The sequence below is a fragment of the Pelophylax lessonae genome (assembly GCF_965119305.1).
Source record: "Pelophylax lessonae genome assembly, chromosome: 10".
Classification (NCBI taxonomy): Eukaryota; Metazoa; Chordata; class Amphibia; order Anura; family Ranidae; genus Pelophylax; species Pelophylax lessonae.
Window position 1 is genome coordinate 127,774,183 of NC_138777.1, and position 27,834 is coordinate 127,802,016.

The window sequence follows — 27,834 nt, forward strand, 5'->3', positions numbered from 1 at the left end:
GTGCTAGATCCCTTGGGCCATCGGGCCAGGATCTCTGTGGATTATAAATAGCTGTGTGGGACATCATCCACAGCCCTGACAGATGAAGATGTTTTTGCTACAAAGTTCAAGTACCCAGGAACTTTGGTGGGGGTGCCCTACAGGACCCCTGTGATGCTTCCCTGACTTTGCAGGACTGTAGGTCATGCGGAACTGTGACCTGCCCAGTTTCCTTAGAGAAGTGCTCCAAAGGACAGCAGGGGGCGCTTTTCTTCACTTCTACAAAAGGACTCTGCATAAACAGCTAGTGTTAGGGGACAAGCTCTTCCAGGAAGGAGGGGACCCCCGGCGAGTCAAGACACTAGCAGAGGTAGTCAGGGAGGGAGTGGAAAGGTCGCCCTTGCAGTAGAAAGGAGGGTCTTTCCACTCAACTGTTCAGATAGTTGGGCTTGCATTTCCTATGTGTATGCAGTTGACTAACTTTTGCTTCCTTTTCCTCTCTACTGTCAGGAACGCTCCCTGTGCACACTAAAGTGCTGTCATGAATCTGCCTCCTAAGGGTTAACCTAGCTCAGACTAATTTCATTAATTGGCAATAGGCTGCCTTATTTAAGCACCTCAGAAGCACAGTGTCTTTGCTGTCTGATCTGAAGCTTCTCTTGTGTTCCTGAACCTGAAACCTGTTGTATCCAGTTTGATTCCTGTTTGACCTCCTGGCTTGTCCCTCACCTCGCTTGTCTGCTGCCCGCCCTGACCTCGGCTTGTTTGTGACCACTCTTTTGCCTTATCCTTGTCTGTTTATCTGCCACCAGATCCGGACCTGTTCACCTCCTGGCAGGGCAACCCCGAGGACCGCGACCTGGTGCTATACACGCAGCAAAATCCAACCTCACCATCTGAGGCTCTGGTGAAGACCGGTTGGCACTTAGATTCCGCACCTCGGGTTAGCCTGCGTCTACTGCCTGGGTGACTTGTCTGTGCTCCATCCCTCGGTGAGCTAGAGGCTACCCTCTGCACGTCAGGCTCGCCTCCAGAGTCCTGACAGTATCAGACAGCCATGTCGCAGCCTGCAAGAGGGGCCTCACCATTGGATGAGATCTGCCAGCATCTCACAACTTTATCTCAAGCCGTAAAGACACTTCAGGAGGGCTACACACATCTGGAGGAACGGATGCGTTCTGCACCTGGAAACCCCCCTGTGATGACAGATTCTTCTTCCTCGGTACCAGCAGAACCTACTCCAGGTCCAACAGTAGTGATGTTGCCACCTGAACCCCAGGTCCCTACACCCGAAAAGTTCTCAGGGGACAGAGGCAAGTTCAGGGAGTTTCGCAACGCATGTGAATTATATTTCTCTCTGCAACCTCGGACTTTTTCCTTGGAGGCTACCAAAGTGGGCTTTGTCATCTCCCTGCTCCTGGATGAACCACAGTCTTGGGCTCATCGGCTTATTGAAGAGCGCAGTCCTCATCTAAAGTACTTATTGTCTTTCTTCAGTGCCATGGCTCAGCTGTATGACGACCCTCAGCGAACCTCCACCGCTGCAGCTGCTCTGCATGCGCTTCAGCAGGGTCAAAGAGATGTGGAAGACTATGTAACAGACTTTAGGCGTTGGAGTTCCGACACCCAGTGGAATGACGCTGCATTACGGTATCAGTTTCGTTTAGGTCTCTCTGAAGGGCTGAAGGATGAGCTAGCCCGGTTTGGGGTTCCTGACACCCTAGAGACTCTAATAAATCTGGCTATCCAGATAGACCGCCGGCTCAGGGAACGCCGTACAGAACGTTCCACCCAGCAGCCTCGTCCAGCCTGGATGATGCCGCGGTTCGCGGCCCCGGTAAACATCCCTTCCTTTAATCCGATTCCTACCAGCTCTGCTCCTGCAAACCTTGCTACGGATGTCCCGGAACCCATGCAGCTTGGGGTTAAGAGACCTGCCCTGTCTACTGAAGAAAGGCATCGCCGGCGACAGAACAATCTCTGCCTGTACTGTGGAGAAGCCGGTCACTACGTGCGCTCCTGCCCTGCGAAGCTACGTAAGTGCCTTTCCATCTCCCCATCCAGTGGTCCAGCATCCGCTTCCAGTGCTTCTCACCTAGCCTTCCCTGTCTCGTTTCAGCTTCCAGGAGGTAGCATATCAGTAACCGCGATTATTGACTCCGGAGCATGTAGTTGCTTTATCGACCTGTCATTCGCTGTTCAACGGGGTATTCCACTTCAACCCAAGGACTTACCATCTTCCTGGCTGATGGTTCCCACATCAGTTCCGGACCTGTAACCCAGGAGACTCCTCCTCTCCTCATGATCTCCTCTTGTGACCATAAGGAACTAATAAGTCTAGACGCTATTGCGTCCCCCTTGTTTCCAGTCATCTTGGGGCTACCTTGGTTGAAGGCACACAACCCCCAAATCGACTGGACCTCTGGAGTCCTCAAGTTCCCGTCTACCTACTGCTTGAATTCCTGCCTGCCTGACTCTCTCAGCTCCTCCAGAACCTTGCTGTGCCTGGAATCTGATCCAGATTTATGCTCTGTTGTGCCTGAGGCTTATCATAATTTTCTGGACGTTTTCAGCAAACGTGGGGCTGAGACCCTTCCCCCTCATCGTCCTTATGACTGCCCTATAGAGCTGCTTCCAGGGGCCGAGATTCCGTTTGGTCGTATCTACCCACTATCCGAACGGGAGTTGGAGGTTCTTAAGGAATACGTGGACGAAAGCTTAAAGAAGGGTTTCATCCATCCATCTACTTCACCAGCAGGAGCAGGAATCTTTTTTGTAGAAAAAAAGGATCACTCTCTCCGTCCTTGTGTGGATTACCGAGAGTTGAATAAAGTCACGGTTAAAAACCGATATCCTCTCCCCTTGGTTCCAGAACTCTTTCAGAGATTAAGGTCTGCTGTCTTGTTTACCAAATTAGACTTACGTGGGGCCTACAATTTGGTTCGTATCCGCGAAGGGGACGAGTGGAAAACGGCGTTCCGTACCAGGTTTGGGCATTTCGAGTACCTGGTGATGCCCTTCGGTCTCTGCAACGCCCCGGCTACATTCCAGCATTTTGTAAACGACATCTTCAGAGACTGGCTTGACACCTTCGTAATTGTCTATTTAGACGATATTTTAATCTTTTCTGCATCTCTGGACCAGCATCGGGAGCACGTCAGGAACGTTCTCGGCCGCCTCCGCCAACATGGACTCTATGCTAAGGCCGAGAAATGTGAATTTGAACAGCAAAGCATCCAGTTCTTGGGCCTGATCATATCCACCGAAGGAGTTAGGATGGATCCTCAAAAAGTTTCAGCTATCCTGGATTGGCCGGCTCCATCTGACAAAAAGGGGGTGCAGCGCTTTGTTGGATTTGCAAATTTTTACAGGAGATTCATTAAGGGGTTCTCTACCATCATCTTCCCTATCACACAGCTTACCAAGCAGAACATTCGCTTCCATTGGTCCCCTGAAGCCCAGACTGCCTTCTCAGTCCTGAAAAAGCTGTTTACTACTGCTCCCATCCTGAGACACCCTGATCCCACCTTACCTTACCTCCTTGAGGTAGATGCCTCAGAAGTAGCTGTAGGGGCTGTTATCTCCCAAAGACAGGGAGTTAAAGACTTGGTACACCCTGTAGCCTTCTTTTCCCGCAAACTCTCTCCAGCGGAGAGAAACTATGATGTGGGCGATCGTGAACTTTTGGCCATCAAGGTGGCACTCGAGGAGTGGCGATATTTACTCGAAGGGGCAGCACATCCCATCCTTATCTTCACCGACCACAAGAACCTTGAATACTTGAGATCTGCTAAACGGCTGAGACCACGCCAGGCACGGTGGGCTCTGTTCTTTTCAAGGTTCGCGTTTCATATTACTTACCGACCTGGTTCCAAGAACGTCAAACCGGACGCACTCTCCCGCATGTTCGATGACCCAAAGGAAATTCCTGTACCTGACACCATCCTGTCTGAAGGTAACTTTCTTCTTCCATTAACTAATCTGATGGCTCATATTAAACAGGCTTCTGTGAGTATTCCCTGTCTTCCTGAAATTTCTCTGGTACCTAAGGACGGTTTGCTATGGTTTGGGGACAAGATCTTCGTTCCAGAAGATGTCCGAATGTCGGTTCTGGGTTCTTGTCATGACCATCCCTTGGCAGGTCACTTTGGAGTCCGTAAGACCCTTGACTTGCTGCAGCGTACATTCTGGTGGCCTGACCTGGAAAAAAGTTGTAGGGACTACGTGTCTTCCTGTGCTGTGTGTTCCCGAAGCAAGCCCGCGAGAAGTAAGTCATGGGGTCTCCTTAGACCACTTCCAGTTCCTGATAGACCGTGGAGGATGATCGCCATGGATTTTATTGTGGAACTTCCTCCTTCTAAGGGATGCTCTGCCATTTTTGTTGTTGTGGATCGATTGTCTAAAATGGCCCATTTTTTGCCCCTCAGGGGTACTCCCTCTGCCAAGGAAACCGCAGAAGTCTTCATAAAAGAGATTGTTAGGCTTCACGGGGTACCTGCAAATATTGTCTCTGACAGAGGGGTGCAGTTCACCTCAAGCTTCTGGAAAGCATTATGCAGTCTGTTGAAGATTGAATTATCCTTGTCTTCTGCTTACCACCCACAGACTAATGGGCAGACCGAGAGGACCAACCAGACCTTGGAACAGTACATTCGGTGTTTTACCACCTTTGTTCAAGACGATTGGGTGGCCTTGCTGCCATTCGCAGAGTTTGCCTATAATAATGCTAAACATTCTGTTACTGGACAATCTCCATTCTTCTCAAACTACGGCTTCCACCCATCCTTCTTGCCCGATATCCCGTCTGACTCTGGAGTCCCTGCAGTACAGGACACTATTAATTTCTTTGCTCGCAACAGCAAATTACTGCAAGAAGCCATACTTAAGGCACAAACAGCATCTAAGAAGATCTTTGATAGAAGAAGAAGGGGAGAATTAATTCTTCAACCAGGTGACCAGGTTTGGTTGTCCACAACTAACCTCCGTTTAGCCTGTCCATCTAAAAAATTGGCTCCCAGGTTTATTGGACCCTTTCCGGTCAAGAGGAAACTTAATGAAGTTTCCTATGAGTTATCTTTACCCAATTCACTCCGCATTCACCCAGTATTTCACGTCTCCTTGTTAAAGCCTGCAGTTCCCAATACCTTCCCTGGTAGGAGTTCAGAGCCACCGAACCTGTAATCGTTGATGGAGATGTGGAATATGAAGTAGAAGCTATTGTGGACTGCCGGAAGAGAGGAAACCTGTTGCAGTACCTTGTCAAGTGGAAGGGTTATGGTCCAGAAGAAAACTCTTGGGAGCCTGAACGAAACATCCACGCTATGGAACTTATCCAGGCTTTCTTTCGCAGTCACCCACAAAAGAGAAACCTATTGGGCACCCGGAGGTTGCCCTTAAGGGGGGGCAATGTCAGGAACGCTCCCTGTGCACACTAAAGTGCTGTCATGAATCTGCCACCTAAGGGTTAACCTAGCTCAGACTAATTTCATTAATTGGCAATAGGTTGCCTTATTTAAGCACCTCAGAAGCACAGTGTCTTTGCTGTCTGATCTGAAGCTTCTCCTGTGTTCCTGAACCTGAAACCTGTTGTATCCAGTTTGATTCCTGTTTGACCTCCTGGCTTGTCCCTCACCTCGCTTGTCTGCTGCCCGCCCTGACCTCGGCTTGTTTGTGACCACTCTTTTGCCTTATCCTTGTCTATCTGCCACCAGATCCGGACCTGTTCACCTCCTGGCAGAGCAACCCCGAGGACCGCGACCTAGTGCTATACACGCAGCAAAATCCAACCTCACCATCTGAGGCTCTGGTGAAGACCGGTTGGCACTTAGATTCCGCACCTCGGGTTAGCCTGCGTCTACTGCCTGGGTGACTTGTCTGTGCTCCATCCCTCGGTGAGCTAGAGGCTACCCTCTGCACGTCAGGCTCGCCTCCAGAGTCCTGACACTACAGGTGGGACCATCTTAGAGACAGATAGTCAGGGAATTTGCATTTTATTTTTCTTCATTGTTCTCTACCAAACGAGTTTGTTTGGTGGGGGTGCATCAGTTTTCATGCATCTTAAACTGTTTGTAAAATGTGTACAGCAGAGTGTAAAGATCTATTTTTTTAACCATAATTTATTTGTAAATTCGTTTTTCCCTTTTCCCCCTTTCCAGGTTTGTGGGATACTACTGATTTTTGGCAGAGTTTTTGACAGGAGGCGGCTGCCTAAGAGTCAGAGGGACCTGACTCAGTTTGGTGTGGGGTGGATGTAGCACCCTACAGGTAGGTGCTAGGTAAAATATAGTGTGCTTTGTCTGCCTAACAGCAGAGCCATGATTTATTTTGTTCAGGTAGGTTGTCATGGCTCCCACTTGTGTCTGCTGAGAGGGGAGTCTCCCCACTAGCCCTGTGAGAGGCTTTTCATTGGGCAGTGGAGGAAACACAATCAGAGACACATTAAGGCTTGTAACTACCCCAGAAGGCATATTCTACCGCAGAGAATTCTGCTAGTGGGTATAAGTTCGAGGGGAGTGCATGACTCATGGTCTTTGGCGGGAAGCAGAGTCCCAGGAGGGAGAGTACGTCTGTCTCCCCTCCTGTCATAGGAAGCGGATGTCTCTGGGAGCTGCCTGAGAATCCAGAGGGTGCTGAGTTGAGCTGAAAGGGATACGGTGTGCCGAAAATCAGTGGAGAGAGAGAGAGGGGTTCAGTCCCAGGAAAGCCTACAAAGGTTGTGAGTACTGTGGATTGCCCCTGGGGGGTCTGCCTAGTGTAAGAGGGGCCCACTCCGAAGGAGGTTCTGGGGATCCAATTGTGTAACGCTCCTGCGTTTTCTGAAACAAGATGGATTTGCAGCTGCAGAAAAACTCCACTCAGCAGTCATGTAGAGATACGTTGAAATACCAATTCCAACTCCCAAGACTCATCACTGTGGTCTGTCTGATTCAGCATACAAATATACACACTCAATAAGATGTTCCTGGAGTGATAGATGTATATAGCAGTATAGTGGTGATGAGTTGAAGAGACAGGTATAAACAGTGACAATAGGTGAACAGCACTTGAGAGAAATGTTCATGAGAGTATAGATGGTAACAGGTAGGATGCAGATAGGTTAGCAATCATGTATGGTAGTAGGTGGTAGGATAGCAGATGACATACAGGAGAGACTAACCCAGTGCAAGGATAGATGTTAGTAGGCTCAAGAGCTAGCAATCTAAATAATAGTGCAGATGATAGTAACAGTCCTTAATATGCAGAGCTAGATAGTGTAAGCTTAGTAGTAAGGTTATGGAGGATTCCCCTGCGGGGTACTTATCACTAATAGCAAGCAGTAGTAGAGAGGTTCGGTATGAGCGAGTGATCCAGTAGCGGGATACAGGGATCAGTAGCGAGGTTCCGACAGCGAGGTACGCTTGTAAGCATATGAGCTTCAAGGCAGGTTGAACGAACATGTGAGTGAGAACGCCGGCGGTTGAAATAGCCGCTCTGCGGCGCTCAGTGATGACAGCATCGGTCTTAAAGGTGTATGCGCACCTACCAGAAGAGAATGGTGGGACGCATACACTGAGAAAAATTGGAAAGTGGAATAAGGGTACCAGAGGTACCCGAACATTACAAATTGTCAGCTAGCTGTAAAGAATGTGCCTGGTCAGAGGACCCTGTAGATAGAGGGGGTACCTAGTCAGAGGGCCCTGAAGTGTTAAAGGGGGCGCCTGCAGTTTGGGCCCTGAAGAGTCAGTGTGCAGTGTGGAGTGTGCCAGTTGAGAGTTGCAGCAACACAGGAATTCACAAAGAGCTGCCTCAATCCAGCACAGGGCCTGAGTGAGCCAGTCAGTGACTTTTGAGTAAAACAATGTCAAAAGTTCAATATTCTACAGTCCTGGATCTTCTGGACTAAGGTCGAGGTTCCAGCACAGTTTTCAGTGTTACATTACCTTCAAGCATCAGGCTAGCGTTGGCTAGCGTCGGCTGGCATCAAGACAGCGCTAATAAGCACATTTTTGCTAAAGAGTCCCAAAAGTGTACCTAGTTGAGCCAGAGGAGTATCCCACTCATTCCCTTCTCCCATCCCCTACAATACAATAAAACAACCAAACAAAGATGCCGGAATTGTCATTGTCTCAGTGCTCACACCTGGGGTCGCAGCTCACATGGGCTGGAGAGGTAACCGGTAACAATGGCAGACCCAATGCTTGGAAAACCTGCTACACTATTATTTAATAACCATTAAATAATAGTATTTTATAACCACTGTTTTTTATTTTTTTATTTTTTTGCTAAACAAATAAAAAAAGACCAACATTTTTGAAAAAAAAAACAAAAACATTTTTATAGTACGTTATAAAAAATTGCAAAGAGGTAATTTTTCTCCTTCACTGATGTGCGCTGATAAGGCTTCACTAATGGGCACTGATAGGTGACACTGATGAGGCAGCACTGGTGGGCATGGATGAGGCTGCACTGATGTGGCTGCACTTATGGGCAGCACTGAAAGGTGGCACTGGTAGACAGCACTGATGGACGCTAATGAGGAGGCACTGATTGGCAGCACGAATGAGCACTGATTTGCAGCACTGGTGGGACTGCACTGATAATCAGGACACTAATAATCAGTGCCAATGTCCCTTTAACACAAGCCAGTTATCTGCTCTCTTCCTCTCTCTCTTCATGCTGTCAGCAAGAGAAATGAAAAGCCAGTAACCGGCTTGTGTTTACATTCCTGATCAAATGTCATTGGACACAGCTGATCACGAGGAAAATGGCTGCTGTGATTAGCCTTTTACCCCGATCTGTGATTATCTGAGTCTGAAGAATTCAGTGATCACAGGGCGCGCCGACAAAGTAAACCCACGCTGTAGCCATCTTTTGTCTATAGCACAGGCGGGAAGTGGTTAAAAATTACTCTCCACAAGGGGGTCACAACATGCAAAGATTTTGATTCTAGTTCAAATGTGGACTTGATGCATTTCGGGAATCCTTCTTCAGGAGCACATGTGTCATAATCAGTACACTGGAACCTACTCCTAATGTTTAATAGAGTAATATCAGCCAATAGGGTAGACTGGAATTCATAGCGTATGTATGTTGCCCATAGAGGTATAAAGGAGAAAGGCAATGTAAAGCCAATGCCTCTTGGGTGGAAAACTCAACCTGTACAGGCTGGATTAATGCTGTTTTCAGCTTTCAGCGTTGTCACACTTTGAATGACAATTGCCGGTCATGAAACACTGTATCCATGTGAAATTTGTATAATTTTTTTTACCCAAATAAAGCTTTCCTTTGGTGGTATGTAATCATCACTAGGTTTTTTTTTTATTTTGCTAAATAAATAAAAAAACAGAAAAATTTGAAAAAAAAAACAAGTTTTGTTTTTGTTTTTGTTAGAAAATTTAACAAATAAATAATCTTTCTTTAGAAAATTTAGGCCAAAATGTATTCTGCTACATTTCTTTGGTGAAAATAACCCAAATCAGTGTATATTATTTAGTCTGTACGAAAGTTAGAGTCCATAAGCTATGGTACATATCTGAAAATTGATCAATCCTGATGTACTGGTGGCCTATATTATTTTTACATACTTTCACCAGTGCAGTATAGCATCATTTTTTAAACCGGTGTGACGGTTATCAGGGACATTGACTGGTGATAGAAGTAAAAAAAAAAATGAATCATTTCATTTTAATTTTTTTTTATACATTTTTTTTTTTTTTAATATGAATTTTGTTTTTAAGACAGTGACCAGAGAAACACTGTACTACTCTGGGTAAGTGATCAGGATTTTTTTACACACTATGATTGCTTATACCAATGAATTTCATCGGTATAATCAACAATTTTTTCCTGAATGAAACTGATTAATTCAGTGATTGTTGTTGTGATTAGCTGTATTGGCCACAGCTAATCACATGGCTCAGATGCACTATCATTGGCCCTGTCTGTACTGTGTGATAACTGTGACCAATCACAGCTAGCAACACAATTGTACACAATGAATTGCATGAAAGTAAGCCATTCATTGTTTCCAACTGTCATGCCATCTGTCAAAGGTGGGGGACTTGAGTCACATGACTTGACTTAAGTCAGACTTAAGTCACCAGTTTGAGGACTTGAGACTTGCTTGACTAAAATTAATAAAAGACTCAACTTGACCTTGACTTGGTATTCATGACTTGAGACTTGACTTTGACTTGAGACTTGACTTTGACTTGAGACATATGACTCGAAATGACTTTACTTTTTTAAGTTGTTAAATATTTGCATTTTCTCAAGATGTGGTAAAGCAAAATGAATGTGCCTGTTATGTTTCTGACACCATAGTCACTTAAAACACCTCAGTGTGTTATGATTTTTAGGACACTGGCTGTTTAACAATGGAAATACTTAACATGTTTTTAGTGACTGTGGTGTTGAAACATGACCGGACGAAGGATTTCGAGCTGTTAGGGCATTCAAAGTGTTTCTTTAATATGCCAAGAAAAAAGCAGTTTTGTTAATGTTGAAAATAAAACCTTTCCTGACCACTGACTTTTAACTGATTTAAAGGTAAAAATTGGGGTAGATCAGTATTTTGACTTAATTTGTGACTTGACCAAAATAAATGACTTGACTTGACTTGCTTGACTTCTAGCAGGGACTCGACTTGACTTGCTTGCTTTTCGCCACAGTAACTTGGGACCTGCTTGAGACTTGAAGGTTAAGACTTGAGACTTGCTTGTGACTTGCACATGTGTGACTTACTCCCATGTCTGCCATCTGTTGTGATTGGTCACCTGCAATCACATGGCACCGCCAGTGGGCTGGTACAATAATCTGTCATAGTCGGAGTCTGGTGGACACAGCCGTTTAAAGTTCAGTCCCGTGAGGCTGAGAGTGGGAGGGATTATACAGTACAGGGGAATGTCTCTGCAGCTTTCTCTTTTTTTCCAGAGTCCAATCACCTAACGGTAACTGTTTATTACCTAGTCATAATGGTTAAGGAGCCTGTGTCCCGTAGTATACTCCAAGAAATGGATTTTACTGATAAGTTAAAAATCCTGTTTCTTTCTGGTTGCTGCTGCTGTATTCCACAAGTTGGGTTAAAAATAAAAAAATGTGGGATGTATTTTATGGTGAACATGAACATGGGAAATGTGTGGCATGTTTTTGTAGATTCTTCTGAAAATGACTTAACAGAAAACTAACTTTAGTAGATGTATGTTTGCTTTTTAATATCACTTTGCAACTTTTTGATTTTAGTGTGGGGGTAACCCTCTACCTGGACTCACCAAAGAAGAGGACTGTTGTGGCAGTGTTGGAACAGCATGGGGACAGCATAAATGTACCAAGTGTCCACAATTACCACGTGAGTCATACATAAAGAAATATAAAACTATGTATTCATTCTGCTTATGTGGGTTTTCCAAATTTGTGCTTTTCAAAATCACCTTCTTTTTTTAAAAATCACAGCTTTAAAATGGAGTTCCAGCCTATTTTGCAACTTTAGTGATTCCTGGAGTGCTCGCTATGCTGATCAACAATTGGGCATTTACAATTTTTTTCAGGGGTCCCTTACCTTATTTTCAGGGCATTTTTGATTGTACTTCCTGCTTCTCCCTCCTCTGTGGCCACGGCCACCGACATCACTTCTGCCTTTGCATTGCATCCTGGGAGCTGTTTGTCATCACTCCCAGGAGGTTGGAATCAGGAAGAACTCCCAGAACACTCCCTGGAATCAGGAAGAAGGACACAGCAGATTACACTGCGGCTTCAGATGCCCACGTCTAAGATGGCCGCGCCCAGACAGCATTTTTTAAAAGTAAGATTTTGACTAAAATCCAATACTGTACACCTTGTAAGTATGGGAATAGCGGTTCTGTAAAGGGCAATAGATAAGTATTATAGGGGTATTTTTAGTTAAAAAAGGTATTTGAGGCCGGAACTCCGCTTTAACTACACCTTTTGTTTTCGTTTTGGAAAGCATGAGGGGGGTATGTTTGTAGCTCTGCCAGATTTTTATTGCAAAAACAAGAACAAATGGGGCACTGGAGTTGCATTTTCCAAGGGTCACTGAAATTATCGTTGGGCAAACTAGCTCCGGTTTGGCAACTCCCCACAAAATGGGGACCACCCTCAGAAAAAAGGGAAGAGACCTAGAGTTGAGAATCCACAAACATACAATCTAATCGAAGTCCATAAGTCCAAGGAAATGTAATGATAAAATTGATTCATAGCAGAAAAGAGCCAATGAGTTTTGGGGAGCCAAACACACTCCCCCTTCATCAGGGCTACAAAACAAGGCTACTCTGCCAGGACTGCTGTTCTAGTGATACTTTCCTAAAAAGAAGATTGGCCCAGTTACTCCATGGATCTAATTGAGAATCATCAATGAGCTCCCCATAGAAGCAGTCAGGATTACTTGGATGAAAGTTGAACTGTGGGGGCAGGACCTTGGCCAGAAGGGTATAGTGATTCCATATGGGTCCAGGTGAAACTGGGCATGTGTGTCATCTAGGTTGTTAGGGCTGAGATGCTAGACGGGGTGCCCTGCCCACTTGGACCCATCTTTGGAAGGGATGGAGGGCCCTGATGTGTTGGTTTTTACCATAGAATGCAGCACTTTATGAAACCATTGCCATCCAAACTGGCTCAGACTGTCTCCAAGACCCTCACAATGGTTTAAAAAGGTGAGGTACTAGTAACACCAATACTCTTTAACTCTGCCTGCTCCCTAGGACAGCAGTGGTGGATCTTTTTCCTAATTGTGGGTGTGATTGCCTGCACGGTGGGGCAAATTGAGGTCCGAGAGTTTTATGGTCATCATTATATGGTAAAAGTAAATATGACTCAGTAGTTGGTAAGAATATACCGAGAGTGGGCAGGAGAGCAAATACTACCACTCCTAAACTTTATCACCAAACACCCAACTGACACCCAATCAGTTAGAAGTAGTAAGGTTATTAGTGGATAATGGTCAGAGGTGTGGCAGCATTTTGAATTGCCCATTGTGTAGGCTCTTAGTCACTTAAAAGGATTAGTGGCTAAGAGGATTCAACAGATGAGGCAATGGAGGAGGAAAGGGAAAGTTGACTTTACTGTCAGATACTGCTTCCCCCTTACATAAATGAGTAGGAGAAAAATATAAATTGTAAATTAAGACACCACACTGTTTTTTATTTTTAAAAAATTAAAAACCAGGGAGCAGAGCAGTTGCCAGTAAGGAATACAATGGATCGATGTCCAACTGATTATAATGACCTATAGAGGCACAGAGGCCGATGTAATAATTATCACCTACATGATTGTGTATCTCCCAGTTTTGGTATGGGTTCAAAATCCTATTGCTTACCTGAACCTGCCTACACATTTATTTGGTACTAAAATCAGGGCCCACGCTGACAGAAACCTCCTTCAAAGCATAGTTGTAGTTATCCCTCCCCTACATCTCTCTATGTTCTGAACACATCAGAAAATCCATCGGAGAAACTTCCACAGATACCTTATACAGACTTCATCCACAAGAGAAACATCTGAGAGATCTCAGTATGTTCATCCTATTCACATTAGCTTGAGCCGTGATGCATGCATAACCTTGAGAGGAGGATGAACCACTTTTGGGAGTTCAAATTTTCTTTCGTAGCTCAAATAACTCAATAGTCATTTAGGCTGCCTTTTTTAATCATATAGTGATGTTTATGTTATGTAAAAATATATTTGCAGTATTACTTCCCCTTTTTGTGGCTGCATACCGCACATGGCTGAGTCCCTTTCAACCTCTACTGTTAGATATATGGACACTGGAACAGGATCTTCCCTATACTGTATGTCAGCTGAAGATTAGGTATGATGAAAATTACACTTCTAATGTGCTACTTGATCCTGTTATTGACAGAGAGAGGAATCTAGAGTTACTGGAATAATGGTGCTTTAGCTGCATGCTCTTTTGCAGGGGGCTGTGAGGTGAGACTTTCAGAGGCAACAGCAACATCCCCCCCAACAGACCATTTTCCACCAATATAACCTATTCATAGACACCCCCTAGCCTCCCATTTGGGAATGAGATGACTTTGGAATATTGCCTGTACTATGATTTGGGGAGCTAACTTTGCTATGAAGTGGAGCCAAGTTGACCAGGGAGCTATCTCCTCACTGAGTTCCTTCCAAACTATTTGATATGTGCTATTGCAATCTATATTGACTATCAATCCTTGGTTAATCTTCATTGTCAATGATACGTTCCAACCTGATCCATGGTTTTCCATCCCTATAGTTTACATCCTCAAAACACCTGTTGCTGTGTCTATCCCTTTTGTAATTGGGTATGCAACTATCATACTTTTGTTCGGTATGTCTTCCTGACCTTCTTATCGCATTAACATAGAAATAGAGCTGTGAGAGGGTCCACCATTCGCCTTGCACAAAACAGAGAGTAACAGTGATGGGATTTTATTACAGAAAGCTCCTGCACAGAGGTGGTTTACTGCACAGATCTTCAGCTCTCAGAAACACAACCTGTCTGTTTCCCTTGGTGAGAGCTTATAAGCGCATTAAAGGGACCAGCACCCCAGATTTGAACTAAGTCTATTTGTGAGGACAAGGAGAATGCTGGGTTTGAAGACCAACATGCCACCTATCGATTGTTGATTATAAGGCATATAATATATAATATATATATATATATATATATATATATATATATATATATATATATATATATATATATATATACATATATATATATATATGTGTGATTTATATATATATATATTTTTTGGGTTATGGACTAATTCATATATATACATAGTTACATAGTTACATAGTAGGTGAGGTTGAATAAAGACAATAGTCCATCCAGTTCAACCTGTGTAGGTGTGTGTGGCTGTAATCATCTCACATAGCCCTGAATGTTCTGATCCTTGAGATGTACGTCTAAGAGTCTTTTGAAAGCCACCATACTACCCGCAGAAACCACCTCTTGTGGTAGAGAATTCCACAATCTTGTAGCCCTAACAGTAATATAACATCTGTTATAAGTGTTTCTGCCTTTTTATATTTCATTTAAATGTTTTATTTGCTTGATCACCTTTGATTAACAACAGTATGAAGGAATTTTGTCACTAAGGAAGCATAGAAACTTCATTTACAACATTTATTAGATAAGTGGAGCAAAGACTTTCCGGTTGAATCACTTACAGATAATTTGCTGAGCAGGTACAAAAGAATCTCATATTTGATAACCATTGATGTCTGGCGAGAGTATCCGCTCAAACTCCTTCATAGAGCTTTTGTACCATTCCGCACATCAAAATCCAATCTTCAATAAACGTAATGCCCCCTCTGCGGCCAAACAAGACCATCCCCAGCACACCGTTTTCGGCACTGTCCGCCTGTCTCAAACTTTTGGAACCAGGTGATTACCTTTATAAATGGAGTTACCCAAAGACATATCCCATATGCCCTTTGGGTATGATAGCCCATGTGCACAGGAGCCACCATCAACACAGCAGAGAGTCTCTCACTCACACTGGATCGCAATATGCCTGCTAGTGGCGCTAAGGGTCATTCTCAAAAAATGGACATCTTCATCAACTCCAACTTTGTTTGATATTAAGATGGAATTAAAAACCTTGTTATACCATAAAAAGCTTGACCTAGAAATGTGCCATTACCTCTAAAAAAACATTTACTTCCAGATGGCAAGCCTTTATCGATTCCACCCTTTCAGATTTAGAAGCGTCAGCTCTATTTACTTCTGTTCCAATCAAGGTCTACTCCTACAATGTTCTGATAACGCCAGTAGCTAGATTCAGCTATGTACTTCATTACCTCCCTTCTCAGCAGGTTTAGTACTCCTTTTCTAATTCAGGTGTACAAGAGATACCACAATTATGCATATGGTCTAGATAGAATCTTTTATCTGATTCTGTTTCAGTCTGAAGTTTAGTAGTTTCTTAGTCTAGCAGTCCAACTACTAGCCTTATCTTAGGGTCAGGAGAGGCACTGCTTTTTAGTGCACCTTTTGCAGACCCTACATGAGGTCTGTTACCCCTCCTATGTTCTCTTCCTTCCACATCTCCTGGATCTTGGCAATTTTTTACACCCTACTTTCCTATGGGTTGTTGCCTTGATTCATTTTTGTCTTCAAGTATTTATCCATCCTTTGTATTCACTATCTGTTATGTATTGGAGGCTGTGACCCTCTATCTGTTGAGGTGTCTTGACACCTCGGTCTTTTGTCATTTGTAAATTTCAATAAAATGTATCTAAAAAAAAAAAATGTTGCAATAAATACTGTATAACCGAATATGTAAAAAGGAAATCAATTTAGCAACAATTTAAAAGGAAGGAAATATGGCAAAAGACAGTAAGACAAGCCCAATAAAATTCTTCAAACATATTAATAGAAAAAAGGTCAGTTCTGAGAATGTAGGCCCTTTTACACAATATCCTTGAGTGGGTGACTGGGGACAAAGAAAAGGCAAATTAAATGAAATACCTTATTTAGCTCTGTGTATACAAAGGAGCATGGGGGAGCTCATGTCTACAATGGAAATAATATTGACACAACCCCAAATGATCCACTGTGACTCAAAATTGATATGGTTTATAATTATAAGACAGAATAAAGGTGAATAAAGCCCCTTGACCGGATAGTATACACCCACGGATCCTAAAATAATTGAGCTCTGTCATTCCAAAGTCATTGTCTCCAATTTTTAGGGACTCTTTTATGACTAGCATAGCACCACTGGATTGGTGTAAGGCCAACATGGTACCTATATTTAAAGAGGTTGTAAACCCAAACATTTTTTTTTTTCAACCTGAAAGAGAAACACATAAGGAGCTAGTATGCATTGCATACTAGCTCATTATGAAATACTTACCTTAGAACGAGCCCCTGCCGTGCCGCCCGCTTACCTGTATGGACATGTTGCCTGTCTTCCGGGATCTTGTCATCCGGCCATCTGATTGGCCGGAGCCGCGGTGACGTCACTCCCGCGCACGCGGTGATGTCACTGGCTGCATGTAAGGTAAATATCTCCTAAACGGTACATGTTTAGGAGATATTTACAGTACCTATAGGTAAGTCTTATCATAGGCTTACCTATAGGTAAAAGTTGCAGAGGAGGGTTTACTTCCTCTTTAAAAAGGGGTCAAAGTCTTTACCAAGTAATTATAGACCTGTTAGTTTAAATTCTATAGTTAGGAAGATACTGGAGAGATTAATAAAAGACCGAATAGATGAGTTTTTGCGAGAAAATAACATTTTATGCAATATACAGCATGGATAAATGAAAGACAGAAGTTGTCAGACAAATCTGATTTCTTTTATATGAGGAGGTGAGCAAAACATTGGACAGAGTGGTGACTGTGGATGTGATATACTTGGATTTTGCTAAAGCATTTGACACAGTTCCCCACAAATGGCTAATGTGTAAGGTAAAGTCTATATGCTGAAAAATGAGGTTTAATTTTGAATAATGTAAAGTTATGCCCTTGGGGCTAAAAATATCCATGTATCATTGATCGCTGTAATTTCTAAGCCTTTGTTTCTAATTTTAAGGGACTCGTTAAGGACTGGAAAAGTACCACTTGATTGGTGTAGTGCCAATGTGGTGCCTATATTTAAAAAGGGATCAAAGTCTTTGCCAAGTAACTATAGACCTGTTAGTTTAACTTATATAGTCAGGAAGATATTGGAGAGTTTAATAAAAGACCACATAGATGAGTTCTTGCTGGAAAAAAATATTTTAAGCAACAGACAGCATGGATTCATGAAAGACAGAAGTTGTCAAACAAACCTGATTTCTTTTTATGAGGAGGTAAGTAAAACCTTGGACAGAGGGGTGGCTGTGGACGTAGTATACTTGGATTTTGCAAAAGTGTTTGACACAGTTCCCCACACACGGCTAATGTGTAAGGTAAAGTCTACTGGCTAGGAAAGATCGGCTTGTAATTGGATAGAAAATTGGCTAAAAGATAGAATTTAGAAAGTAGTGGTTAATAATTCTTACTCCGAATGGTCTAAAGCTATCAGTGGTGTACCCCAAGGTTCAGTGTTGGGACCCTTACTTTTTAATATCTTTATAAATGAAATAGGGTCTGGGATTAAAAGTAGCATTTCAGTCTTTGCAGATGACACCAAGCTTTGCAGTGGAATAACTTCTTTACAGGATGTCTGGGTGTGACCAAAGTTAGGTGTCAGAAATGCATAAAATGCAGGGGTCAAGTGCATGTAACACACAGAATGTAGGACAGGTGTCTAAAATACAGAGTGCAGGGCTCAGGAGCACATAACACACATTATGCGGGGTTCGGGAGGAAGTAATGCACAGAGTGCAGAGGTCAAAAGTAAGTAAATCTGCTACATCTCATACTTCCTGGATTTGCCAGGACCTTGCATGTCAGTGAATCCAGGGTCCAAGATGCCATGCTTGTCCCCTGTGTAGCAGCCATCATCTCTTTGAATCGGGGTGGGTAAGAGTATACTGTATGTGCTAGTGAGCATTTTGGGAGGGGAGAGGACTGGTGTTAGAAATGGGGGTTGTATATGAAATCTAACCCCCCCCCCCAAGGAAAAGTCCTCTTTCCTCCCAAAGCACCTCCTAGCACATACAGTATACTCTTACCCGCCCTCCTCCACCCCTGATTCAAAGAGATGCTGGCTATTAAACAGGGGACAATCATGGCATCTAGGACCATTGTGTGATGTTTTGGGTAAATATCTGGGTTATTGTTTGTGTGGTTGTTGTTTAGCTATGGTAATTATATTCCTGTGTGCAGTTTGTATTGTTAGTGTAATATGATCAGGATCAGAAGGGGACTGTCCTCCTGTGGGATATATATTCTGTGTGAGTTTTTTCAATAAAGAGTTCCACTTTCATACAAGCTATTTGTCAGCCAGTCTTGTATGGTGCGGCTATAATATCAGATATCTATGTTTAGGAAGGAGGAAGCGTTATACTGACGGAAGTACTCAAGCGGAGTTGTGGATGGTGCCATCACAGCAGGGTTGTGCTGGAATGGATGACTTGGGGGACAGGATCTGTGCTAGAAGTGGGAAGAGGATTTTTGCTGGGAATTGGGATTTGTCCTGGTGTCCAATGTGACAGTACTCTCCTCCTACCAGGACATTCCCTGGATGTCTTATGGCCAGGTTTGTGGAGAAAACCTCTGGTGGAATTGTTTTGTTAATCTAGGGGCATGAACCTTCTCCTCAGGTTCCAAGAGTTCTGGCCTATATCCTTCCCATTGAACCAGATACTGTAATTTGTTTCTAAAGAGCCTGGAGTTAAGAATTTTCTCAACCAAAAATTCTTCTTCTCCGTGCACTTCAACAGGTGGAGGGGGTGAAAGAGTTCTCCCAGACAAGGAATTTTCATGACATGGTTTTAGCAGGGATCCTTCCCAGGTATCCTTCCTTTTGCCTTCCATCTATGACCCTCCCATTTCCCTTTTTCCCTTTTCTTCTTTCCCTCTCCTTTTTATCATGATCTCGCTACAAATGTATGTGGATGATATACTAATTGTGACATGAGAGACACACTGTACCAATAAATGAAATGTAACCAATATTGGTGTATATGGACATGTACAAGATGTTTTTACTTGTACCAGGATCCCACACTGTTTATCCCCAGATATCAGTAAATTAGCACATAGAACAGAAACTGTTCTTTTAACAGAAATATGAGGATGATTTCACTGCTGTGGAGACACATTGAAAAGGAACCGGCAGTGAACCATCCGGCGCCCAGACGAAGCCACGCATTAGCATTGCGAAACGTATTGACGTCATCAGCAACCCAGATGCCATTCTAACGATCCCCAGATGGGTGGGAAGCCGTGGAGCGTGTGGCAAGGAATTCTTGGACTTATACACAGTAACCTGCATGGGATATTCCCCGAGGTAGATTCACTGTGAGTCTTACACAAACCGGATTGCAGTGAACAATATTAAATCGGACGGGATGGTCATTTCAGTACAGCTGATCCAGGAAATCTGTTCAGAGCTGGTAAAGTAACACTTGAACTTATCAGGTTGCTTTTATACATACTTCTATATGCCGCATCATTATGGAGCCGACACACAAGGGATCCCCTTCTGTCAGTATACTGCCAGCCATACCCCGGATAATATATCCATGATTTTGGATTAGTTCCTTATTAGGGCAAGTGAGAGACGGTATATGCTGGTGAAAAGTCTGCAAGTTATATTGGTTACCCCCACGCATTATAGGAAGATGACCAAAACGTTAATCTGTTGAGGGGTTTGAATTTCCATTACTGCATTTACAGTTCTATGCATTGAACAATTCTTTCCCAGTATTTACTCACCATTGGCTTGCCGTTTTTAACACTCTGATGGACTGGACTTATCCATTATGCTACGGTATATCTGTAGTGATCCATAGTGGACATTGGCTATTTTTGTGCCATCCGTGATACAGACCCATTTATCCGTGGGTCACACTCCTTCTCCCCTCCTCTCCCCTTCCCCCCCCCTCCATTTCCTACCATACACCCCTCCCGGCCCACCACATCAAGCTCCCAGGGGCTTGCCATCAGAGGAATTCCCAGTCATATTCCGTATTGACACATGGATTGATACGGTGGTGCCCTTGGAATTCTATCCGATTGCAAGGAGCTCCTGGCGTCCGGACGCGTCGTCATATATGTTTGTTTCATGTCTTGTTTTTTGTTTTATGTGCACAGGGTTGCCTCCTCATGTACAGTCAGGTCCGTAAATATTGGGACATCAACACAATTCTAATATTTTTGGCTCTATACACCACCACAATGGACTTGAAATGAAACAATGTGCTTTAACTGCAGACTTTTAGCTTTAATTTGAGGGTATTTACATCCAAATCAGGTGAATGGTGTAGGAATTACAACAGTTTGTATATGTGCCTCCCACTTTTTAAGGGACCAAAAGTAATGGGACAGATTAACAATCATATATCAAACTTTCACTTTTTAATACTTGGTTGCAAATCCTTTGCAGTCAATTACAGCCTTATGTCTGAAACGCATAGACATTACCAGCGCTGGGTTTCATCCCTGGTTATGCTCTGCCAGGCCTCTACTGCAACTGTCTTCAGTTCCTGCTTGTTCATGGGGCATTTTCCCTTCAGTTTTGTCTTTAGCAAGTGAAATGCATGCCCAATCGGATTCAGGTCAGGCGATTGACTTGGCCATTGCATAACATTCCACTTCTTTCCCTTAAAAAAACTCTTTGGTTCATTGTCCATCTGCACTGTGAAGCGCCGTCCAATAAGTTCTGAAGCATTTGGCTGAATATGAGCAGATAATATTGCCCGAAACACTTTAGAATTCATCCTGCTGCTTTTTGCTTTTGTTAGCAGTCACATCATCAATAAATACAAGAGAACCAGTTCCATTGACAGCCATACATGCCCACGCCATGACACCACCACCACCATGCTTCACTGATGAGGTGGTATGCTTTGGATCATGAGCAGTTCCTTTTCTTCTCCATACTCTTCTCTTCCCATCACTCTGGTAAAAGTTGATCTTGGTCTCATCTGTCCATAGGATGTTGTTCCAGAACTGTAAAGGCTTTTTTAGATATTGTTTGGCAAACTCTAATCTGGCCTTCCTGTTTTTGAGGCTCACCAATGGTTTACATCTTGTGGTGAACCCTCTGTATTCACTCTGGTGAAGTCTTCTCTTGATTGTTGACTTTGACACACATACACCTACCTCCTGGAAAGTGTTCTTGATCTGGCCAACTGTTGTGAAGGGTATTTTCTTCACCAGGAAAAAAATTCTTCGGTCATCCACCACAGATGTTTTCTGTGGTCTTCAGGGTCTTTTGGTGTTGCTGAGCTCACCGATGCATTCTTTCTTTTTAAGGATGTTCCAAACAGTTGATTTGGCCACACCTAATGTTTTTGCTATCTCTCTGATGGGTTTGTTTTGTTTTTTCAGCCTAATGATGGCTTGCTTCACTGATAGTGACAGCTCTTTTGATCTCATATTGAGAGTTGACAGCAACAGATTCCAAATGCAAATAGCACACTTGAAATGAACTCTGGACCTTTTATCTGCTCCTTGTAAATGGGATAATAACGCAATAACACACACCTGGCCATGGAACAGCTGAGGAGCCAATTGTCCCATTACATTTGGTCCCTTAAAAAGTGGGAGGCACATATACAAACTGTTGTAATTCCTACACCTTTCACCTGATTTGGATGTAAATACCCTCAAATTAAATCTGAAAGTCTGCAGTTAAAGCACATCTTGTTTGTTTAATTTCAAATCCATTGTAGTGGTGTATAGAGACAAAAATATTAGAATTGTGTTGATGTCCCAATATTTATGGACCTGACTGTATGTGTTAGTACACAGATTATGTTGCAGCCAAGGCATCTTGATTAGTGATTATTTTTGTATCATTAAAGTTTTCATTTTTTATTGGATCTTCCCTCTGTTTACTTTTCATCGGGTAGATAGCTAACAAAATAATCGCAAAAATAAAAAACAAAAATCTCTAAAGTTTTTTTTATTTTTTTGCAAAGCATATTTTAATAATGTTTTGACAATAATTATACACAACTGTTTAAAAAAAACAGCAGTAGCGGAAACATAAAACCATTACAAAAATGTAACAAAAAACTAAATTTAACATTTGCCCCACAGAACATGCGCCTATAAAAATCTCCAGCTGGAGGAGAGTAAGTGACAAAGCTAGTGAGGTGGTTTCCCCAATCTTATCAGAAGTATAAGGGCAAGTAGAAGATTCCTATGTTCTTCCCTCCCACCAAGATATCATAACCCCACAAAAAACATTAATTTAGGAAACATCAATAGAGATAGTACAAGTTGGCAATACATACCCCCCTAGGAATTGCTGTGCAAATACCCATGGGATAACAGCAGGGATTATACAGTAAAAGACATAATAAAAGTACATTATATCAGTCAAAGACTGTATAATTTTTTTTTTTTTTTTAAACAGCAGTGAGGTTTCTTAAAGATTTCAAGATATAACAACAAAGTAACAAAGACTGTGCAAGTACAGTAAGAGCCGGTTCACACTGAGGCAACTTGTCAGGCGACTTAGTCGCCTGACAAGTAGCGCTCCATTCAGTACAATGGAACCGTTCTAATCAGAGCGACTCAAGTCGCTCAGACTTAGAAAAAGGTTCCTGCACAACTTGGGGGTGACTTTGGAGCAGCTTCCATTGACTTCTATTAAAGAAGTTGTTTGCAAGCCATGCTGAAGTCGTGCTGCAGGGGGCAGCTTCAGAGTCGGGCGGCTTTGAAGCCCCCCCAGTGTGAACCGGTTCTAATAGTGCATGTATGTGAGACAGTACATGGTGAAGGATCAGCAAGCAATACATGAAGTGCAATATTACGACATCAGCAAAAAATAAATTACCAGGCGCAGAATATACAACTCTTACAGAGTACACATATCTGGACATTGAAGCCATTTATCCCAAATTTTGTTGAATTTAGTGGGGCAAACCCTATGTTTATACAAAAGTCAATGATATGGGAGCACATTGTTAACCTCTTTCAACCACATACTGAAATCGGGAGGGTGGTCCCTCATCCATTTTCTAGCAATTCGTTTCCATGCCATAAACAGCGTCTGCTGTAAAAAGATCTTAAGAAACTTATCCATATCTTCTTCATATCTGGGTATATTCCCAGGAGACACTGCTTAGGGTCCAATTGCAGGGGAGACCCCATTTTATCATGGAGGAAGGACACAATTTGTTGCCAGTATCCCTGAACCATAGGGCACCGCCAAATCAAGTGGAAGAACGTACCAGGGGCTGAGCAGCACATCGGGCACTCCTGCGTAGTACCAGGCTGGTACCATGCCAGCCTGAGAGGGGTAAGATAAGAGCGGTGGACTATAAATAACTGGGAGAGGTGATCAGATAGTTTAGAGGACACCTTTTTGGCAGGATTCCAGGGCCTCATCCCACTCCTCATCCTCCAAGCCATCGACATCTGAGTCCCAGCAAGCCTTGATGGTATAAGCAATTATGGTGGAGGAGGGTGTGTGCAATTCAGTATAGAACATTGATATTAGGGGTCAGTGCCCCTGACATTTCCAGTATAGGGAGAGGTTCTATCTGGGGCAGGGCAGAGGGGAATAAAGCCCCGAAAGGCATGTTTGACCTGGTAATATCTGAATAGCATGTGACTAGGCAGGGAGAAGGCTTCCATCAGGGTATCAAAGGAACCAATAGTGTTTCCCACCAGGAGATGGGTCAGATAGTAGACACCTCTAGTACTCCACATTGTAGAGTCTGGTAGGGAGCAAAATTCCCTGAGGGTCATGTTATGCCACAAGGGGTAAGAGTGTGTATCGGGGAGTATTTCATTCTGTCCATCACTGCCTCCCAGATTCGGCTGTAGTGATATAGTAAAGAACTCGGGTCACCCCTAGCCTCGACCAACCCACACCTTGCAAGATAACAGTCAGAGGGTCAGCAGTAGAGACGGCCTTGCGGTTCGCTACCCGCCAAATTTTCGTACATGGCGTCGTTCGCGGTGGCCATATTTGTTTACATTGGGGAGAACTTTGACCCGTGACACAGCCGTCAGGTGGAACGGGACAGCTAATTGAAACATTCCAGCACATGGACAGTCCCCCTACTCTATCAATAGACCCAATCTGGCGGCCATTTCTCATTCCGCTTTCTGCCAGTGTAGGGAGAGGTCTGCTGTGCTGAGTGCTCATCAGGGAGAGTTTTCTAGGCACATGTAGCGCTGTGAAGATCCACAAAAGTCCTTTTCAGGGCTGGTATTTTTCGGTATAGGTCTAGTATCTTTTGAGCTTAGGGAGAGGTATCCTGTGGTTGCTTTAGGGGCAGTTAGAGATCGGCTGCAGTCACACAGAAATCGCTCTGTCAATGTCCACAAAAGTCATTTAAAATGCTCCAATGTCATTTTAGGGTCTATTACAGTCTATTTACTATAGGGAGAGGTATCCAGTGGTTGCTTTAGGGGCAGTTAGAGATCGGCTGCAGTGACACAGAAATCGCTTTGTCAATGTCCACAAAAGTCATTTTAAAAGCTCCAATGTTGTTATAGGGTCTATTACAGTCTCTTTACTATAGGGGCAGGTATCCAGTGGTGGCTTTAGGGGCAGTTAGAGATCGGCTGCAGTCACACACAAATTGCTCTATTAATGTCCACAAAAGTCATGTAAAGGGCTGCAAATTTTTTGGTATTGCTGTGCAGTGCACTAAAAAGGGGGGGGGGAGGGGGGTAATCCACAGTATAATATACTTTGTAGAAAGCATATTATAGTGGATTAGTACTATTATTGTGCACTGTGCAGCATTGTGACAGGTGTGGTGGTGAGACTGAGTGTTTCTCAAGAGCAGCCTAAAAACATCAAATGAGGATATATGCAACCGGTCAAAATTAAGAGGTTTATATACCAATGCCAGAAGCCTGGCCAACAAGATGGGAGAGCTGGAGCTACTGATGTTTAAGGAGGACTTAGATTTTGTGGGGATAACAGAGACTTGGTTTGACAGCTCTCATGACTGGATGGTGACCATTCAGGGGTACTCCTTTTATCGCAGAGATAGAGAAGGTTAAAAAGGGGGAGAGGTATGTCTGTATATTAAGAACAGTGTACAGGTAAATATGAGGGATGATATTAATAATGGAGCTATGGACGAGGTAGAATCCCTATGGGTAGAACTTCAAAGGGAAGGCACTGTGGGGAAGGTAGGAGGCGGATCTCCTTTTACAGATAGGATTGGCAGCAAGGATGGGAAATGTCATTATAATGGGGGACTTTAATTATCCAGATATAGACTGGGCATAAGGAACCGCGCATTCAGCCAAGGCTCGGCAGTTCCTAAATGTTTTGCAGGACAATTTCATGGGTCAGATGGTGAATGCACCGACAAGAAACAATGCGGTACTTGACCTACTAATTACCAATAATACAGACCTGCTTACGGATATAGAAATACAGGGCAACTTAGGAAACCGTGACCATAGGTCAATTAGTTTCAATATTAATCATAGTAATAGGAAACACAAGGGTAATATAAGAACACTGAATTTCAAAAGAGCCAATTCCCCAAAACTGCGCTCTCTGCTAGAAAATATCAAATGGGATAGAACCCTGGGAACAAAGAACACGGAGGAAAAATGGGAGTGCTTCAAAGCATACTAAACAAAGGGATTGGCCAAAGCATTCCAAAGGGAAATAAATTTAAAAGAGCAAAACTCTGGGTGGCTAAACTCCAACATAAAATGCATATTAATGCGAAAGGAAAAGCCTTCAAAAAATGCAAGGCTGAGGGGTCATTGGCAGCATTCAAGCATTACAAAGAGTGTAATGAGAAATGTAAAGACCAAATCAAGGCTAAAATAGAACACGAGAGACATATAGCAGAAGAGAGTAAAAAGAACCCCAAAAAATTATTTAAGTATATAAACAGTAAGAAAGTGAGGCCAGAACACTTTGGCCACATAAAAGATGACAAAGGAAATATGGCCACAGAGGACAGAGAAAAGGCGGAAGTGTTAAATAATTTCTTCTCTTCAGTCTTCACAAAAGAATTGGTGGGCTACACTAACCCAGCTTGTAAGGCCAAACTAAATAACACACCTCAGGAAGTACCGCCATGGCTAACTGAAGATAGACTTAGAACTAAACTAGAGAAACTCAACATAAATAAATCACCGGGACCGGATGGCTTGCCCTAGCATAAGGAACAAACTATTCAGAGAAAGGAGATACAATAAGACACGTGGCCACTCACTAAAACTAGAGGAAAAGCGGTTTAACCTTAAAGTGCGTAAGGGGTTCTTCACTGTAAGAGCGGTAAGGATGTAGAATTCTCTTCCACAAGCAGTCATATCAGCAGGGAGCATTGATAGTTTCAAAAAACTATTAGATGGGCACCTTAGAGACCACAACATAAAGGGGTATACTATGTAAGGTTAAAAGCAAACACACACACACATCATAGGTTGAACTGGATGGACTGATGTCTTTTTTCAACCTCACTAACTATGTAACGTTGTAGCTTGCACCCGAGGGTTCTTAAAGAGCTCAGCCAGGTGATTGCCAGACCATTATTCTTGATCTTTAAGGATAGTTTACAGACGGCATGGTGCCAGCTGATTGGAAAAAAGTCAACGTGGTACCAATATTTAAAAAAGGGCCAAGATATATCCTGGGTAACTATAGGGCGGTCAGCCTAACATCAGTAGTCTGCAAGATTTTGGAGGGGATGTTAAGGGACCACATACAAGACTTTAGTAATGAAAATGGTATTATTAGTAGTAATCAGCATGGATTCATGAAAAATCGTTCTTGCTAAACCAATCTATTAACCTTCTATGATGAAGTGAGCTGCCACCTAGATAAAGGTAAGCCTGTGGATGTGGTGTATCTGGACTTTGCAAAGGCCTTTGACACCGTTCCCCACAAACGCTTACTGTTCAAACTAAGGAAGGTAGGTATGGACCATAAGGTGAGTACCTGGATAGAGAACTGGCTCCAGGGGAGAGTCCAGAGGGTGGTGATTAATGGGGAGTACTCGGATTGGGCGGGTGTGGAAAGTGGGGTCCCCCAGGGTTCTGTCCTGGGACCAATCCTGTTTAATTTATTCATAAATGATCTAGAGGAGGGGATATCTAGTACAATCTCAGTATTTGCGGATGATACTAAACTAAGCATGCCAATATCTTCTATGCAGGATGTGGAAACCTTACAAGCGGACCTGAACAAAATAATGGAGTGGGCAACTACATGGCAGATGAGGTTTAATGTTGAAAAATGTAAAGTAATGCACTTGGGTGCCAGAAACCAGAAAGCAAGCTACTCACTAGGGGGGGGGGGGGAACCTCTGGGTGAGTCTAAGATGGAAA

The 27,834-nt window shown here is 43.3% G+C and overlaps 1 protein-coding gene across 2 annotated transcripts in view; it reads left to right on the top strand.

Moving 5' to 3' along the window:
- Positions 1-27,834, top strand: part of LTBP3 (latent transforming growth factor beta binding protein 3) — a 1,036,617-nt gene that overhangs the window by 353,121 nt on the left and 655,662 nt on the right. For both annotated transcript variants that reach the window (XM_082271069.1, XM_082271070.1), the window contains exon 4: positions 11,200-11,305. In XM_082271069.1, coding sequence (XP_082127195.1) covers positions 11,200-11,305 — 106 coding nt within the window. The remainder of the gene's footprint in view (positions 1-11,199; positions 11,306-27,834) is intronic.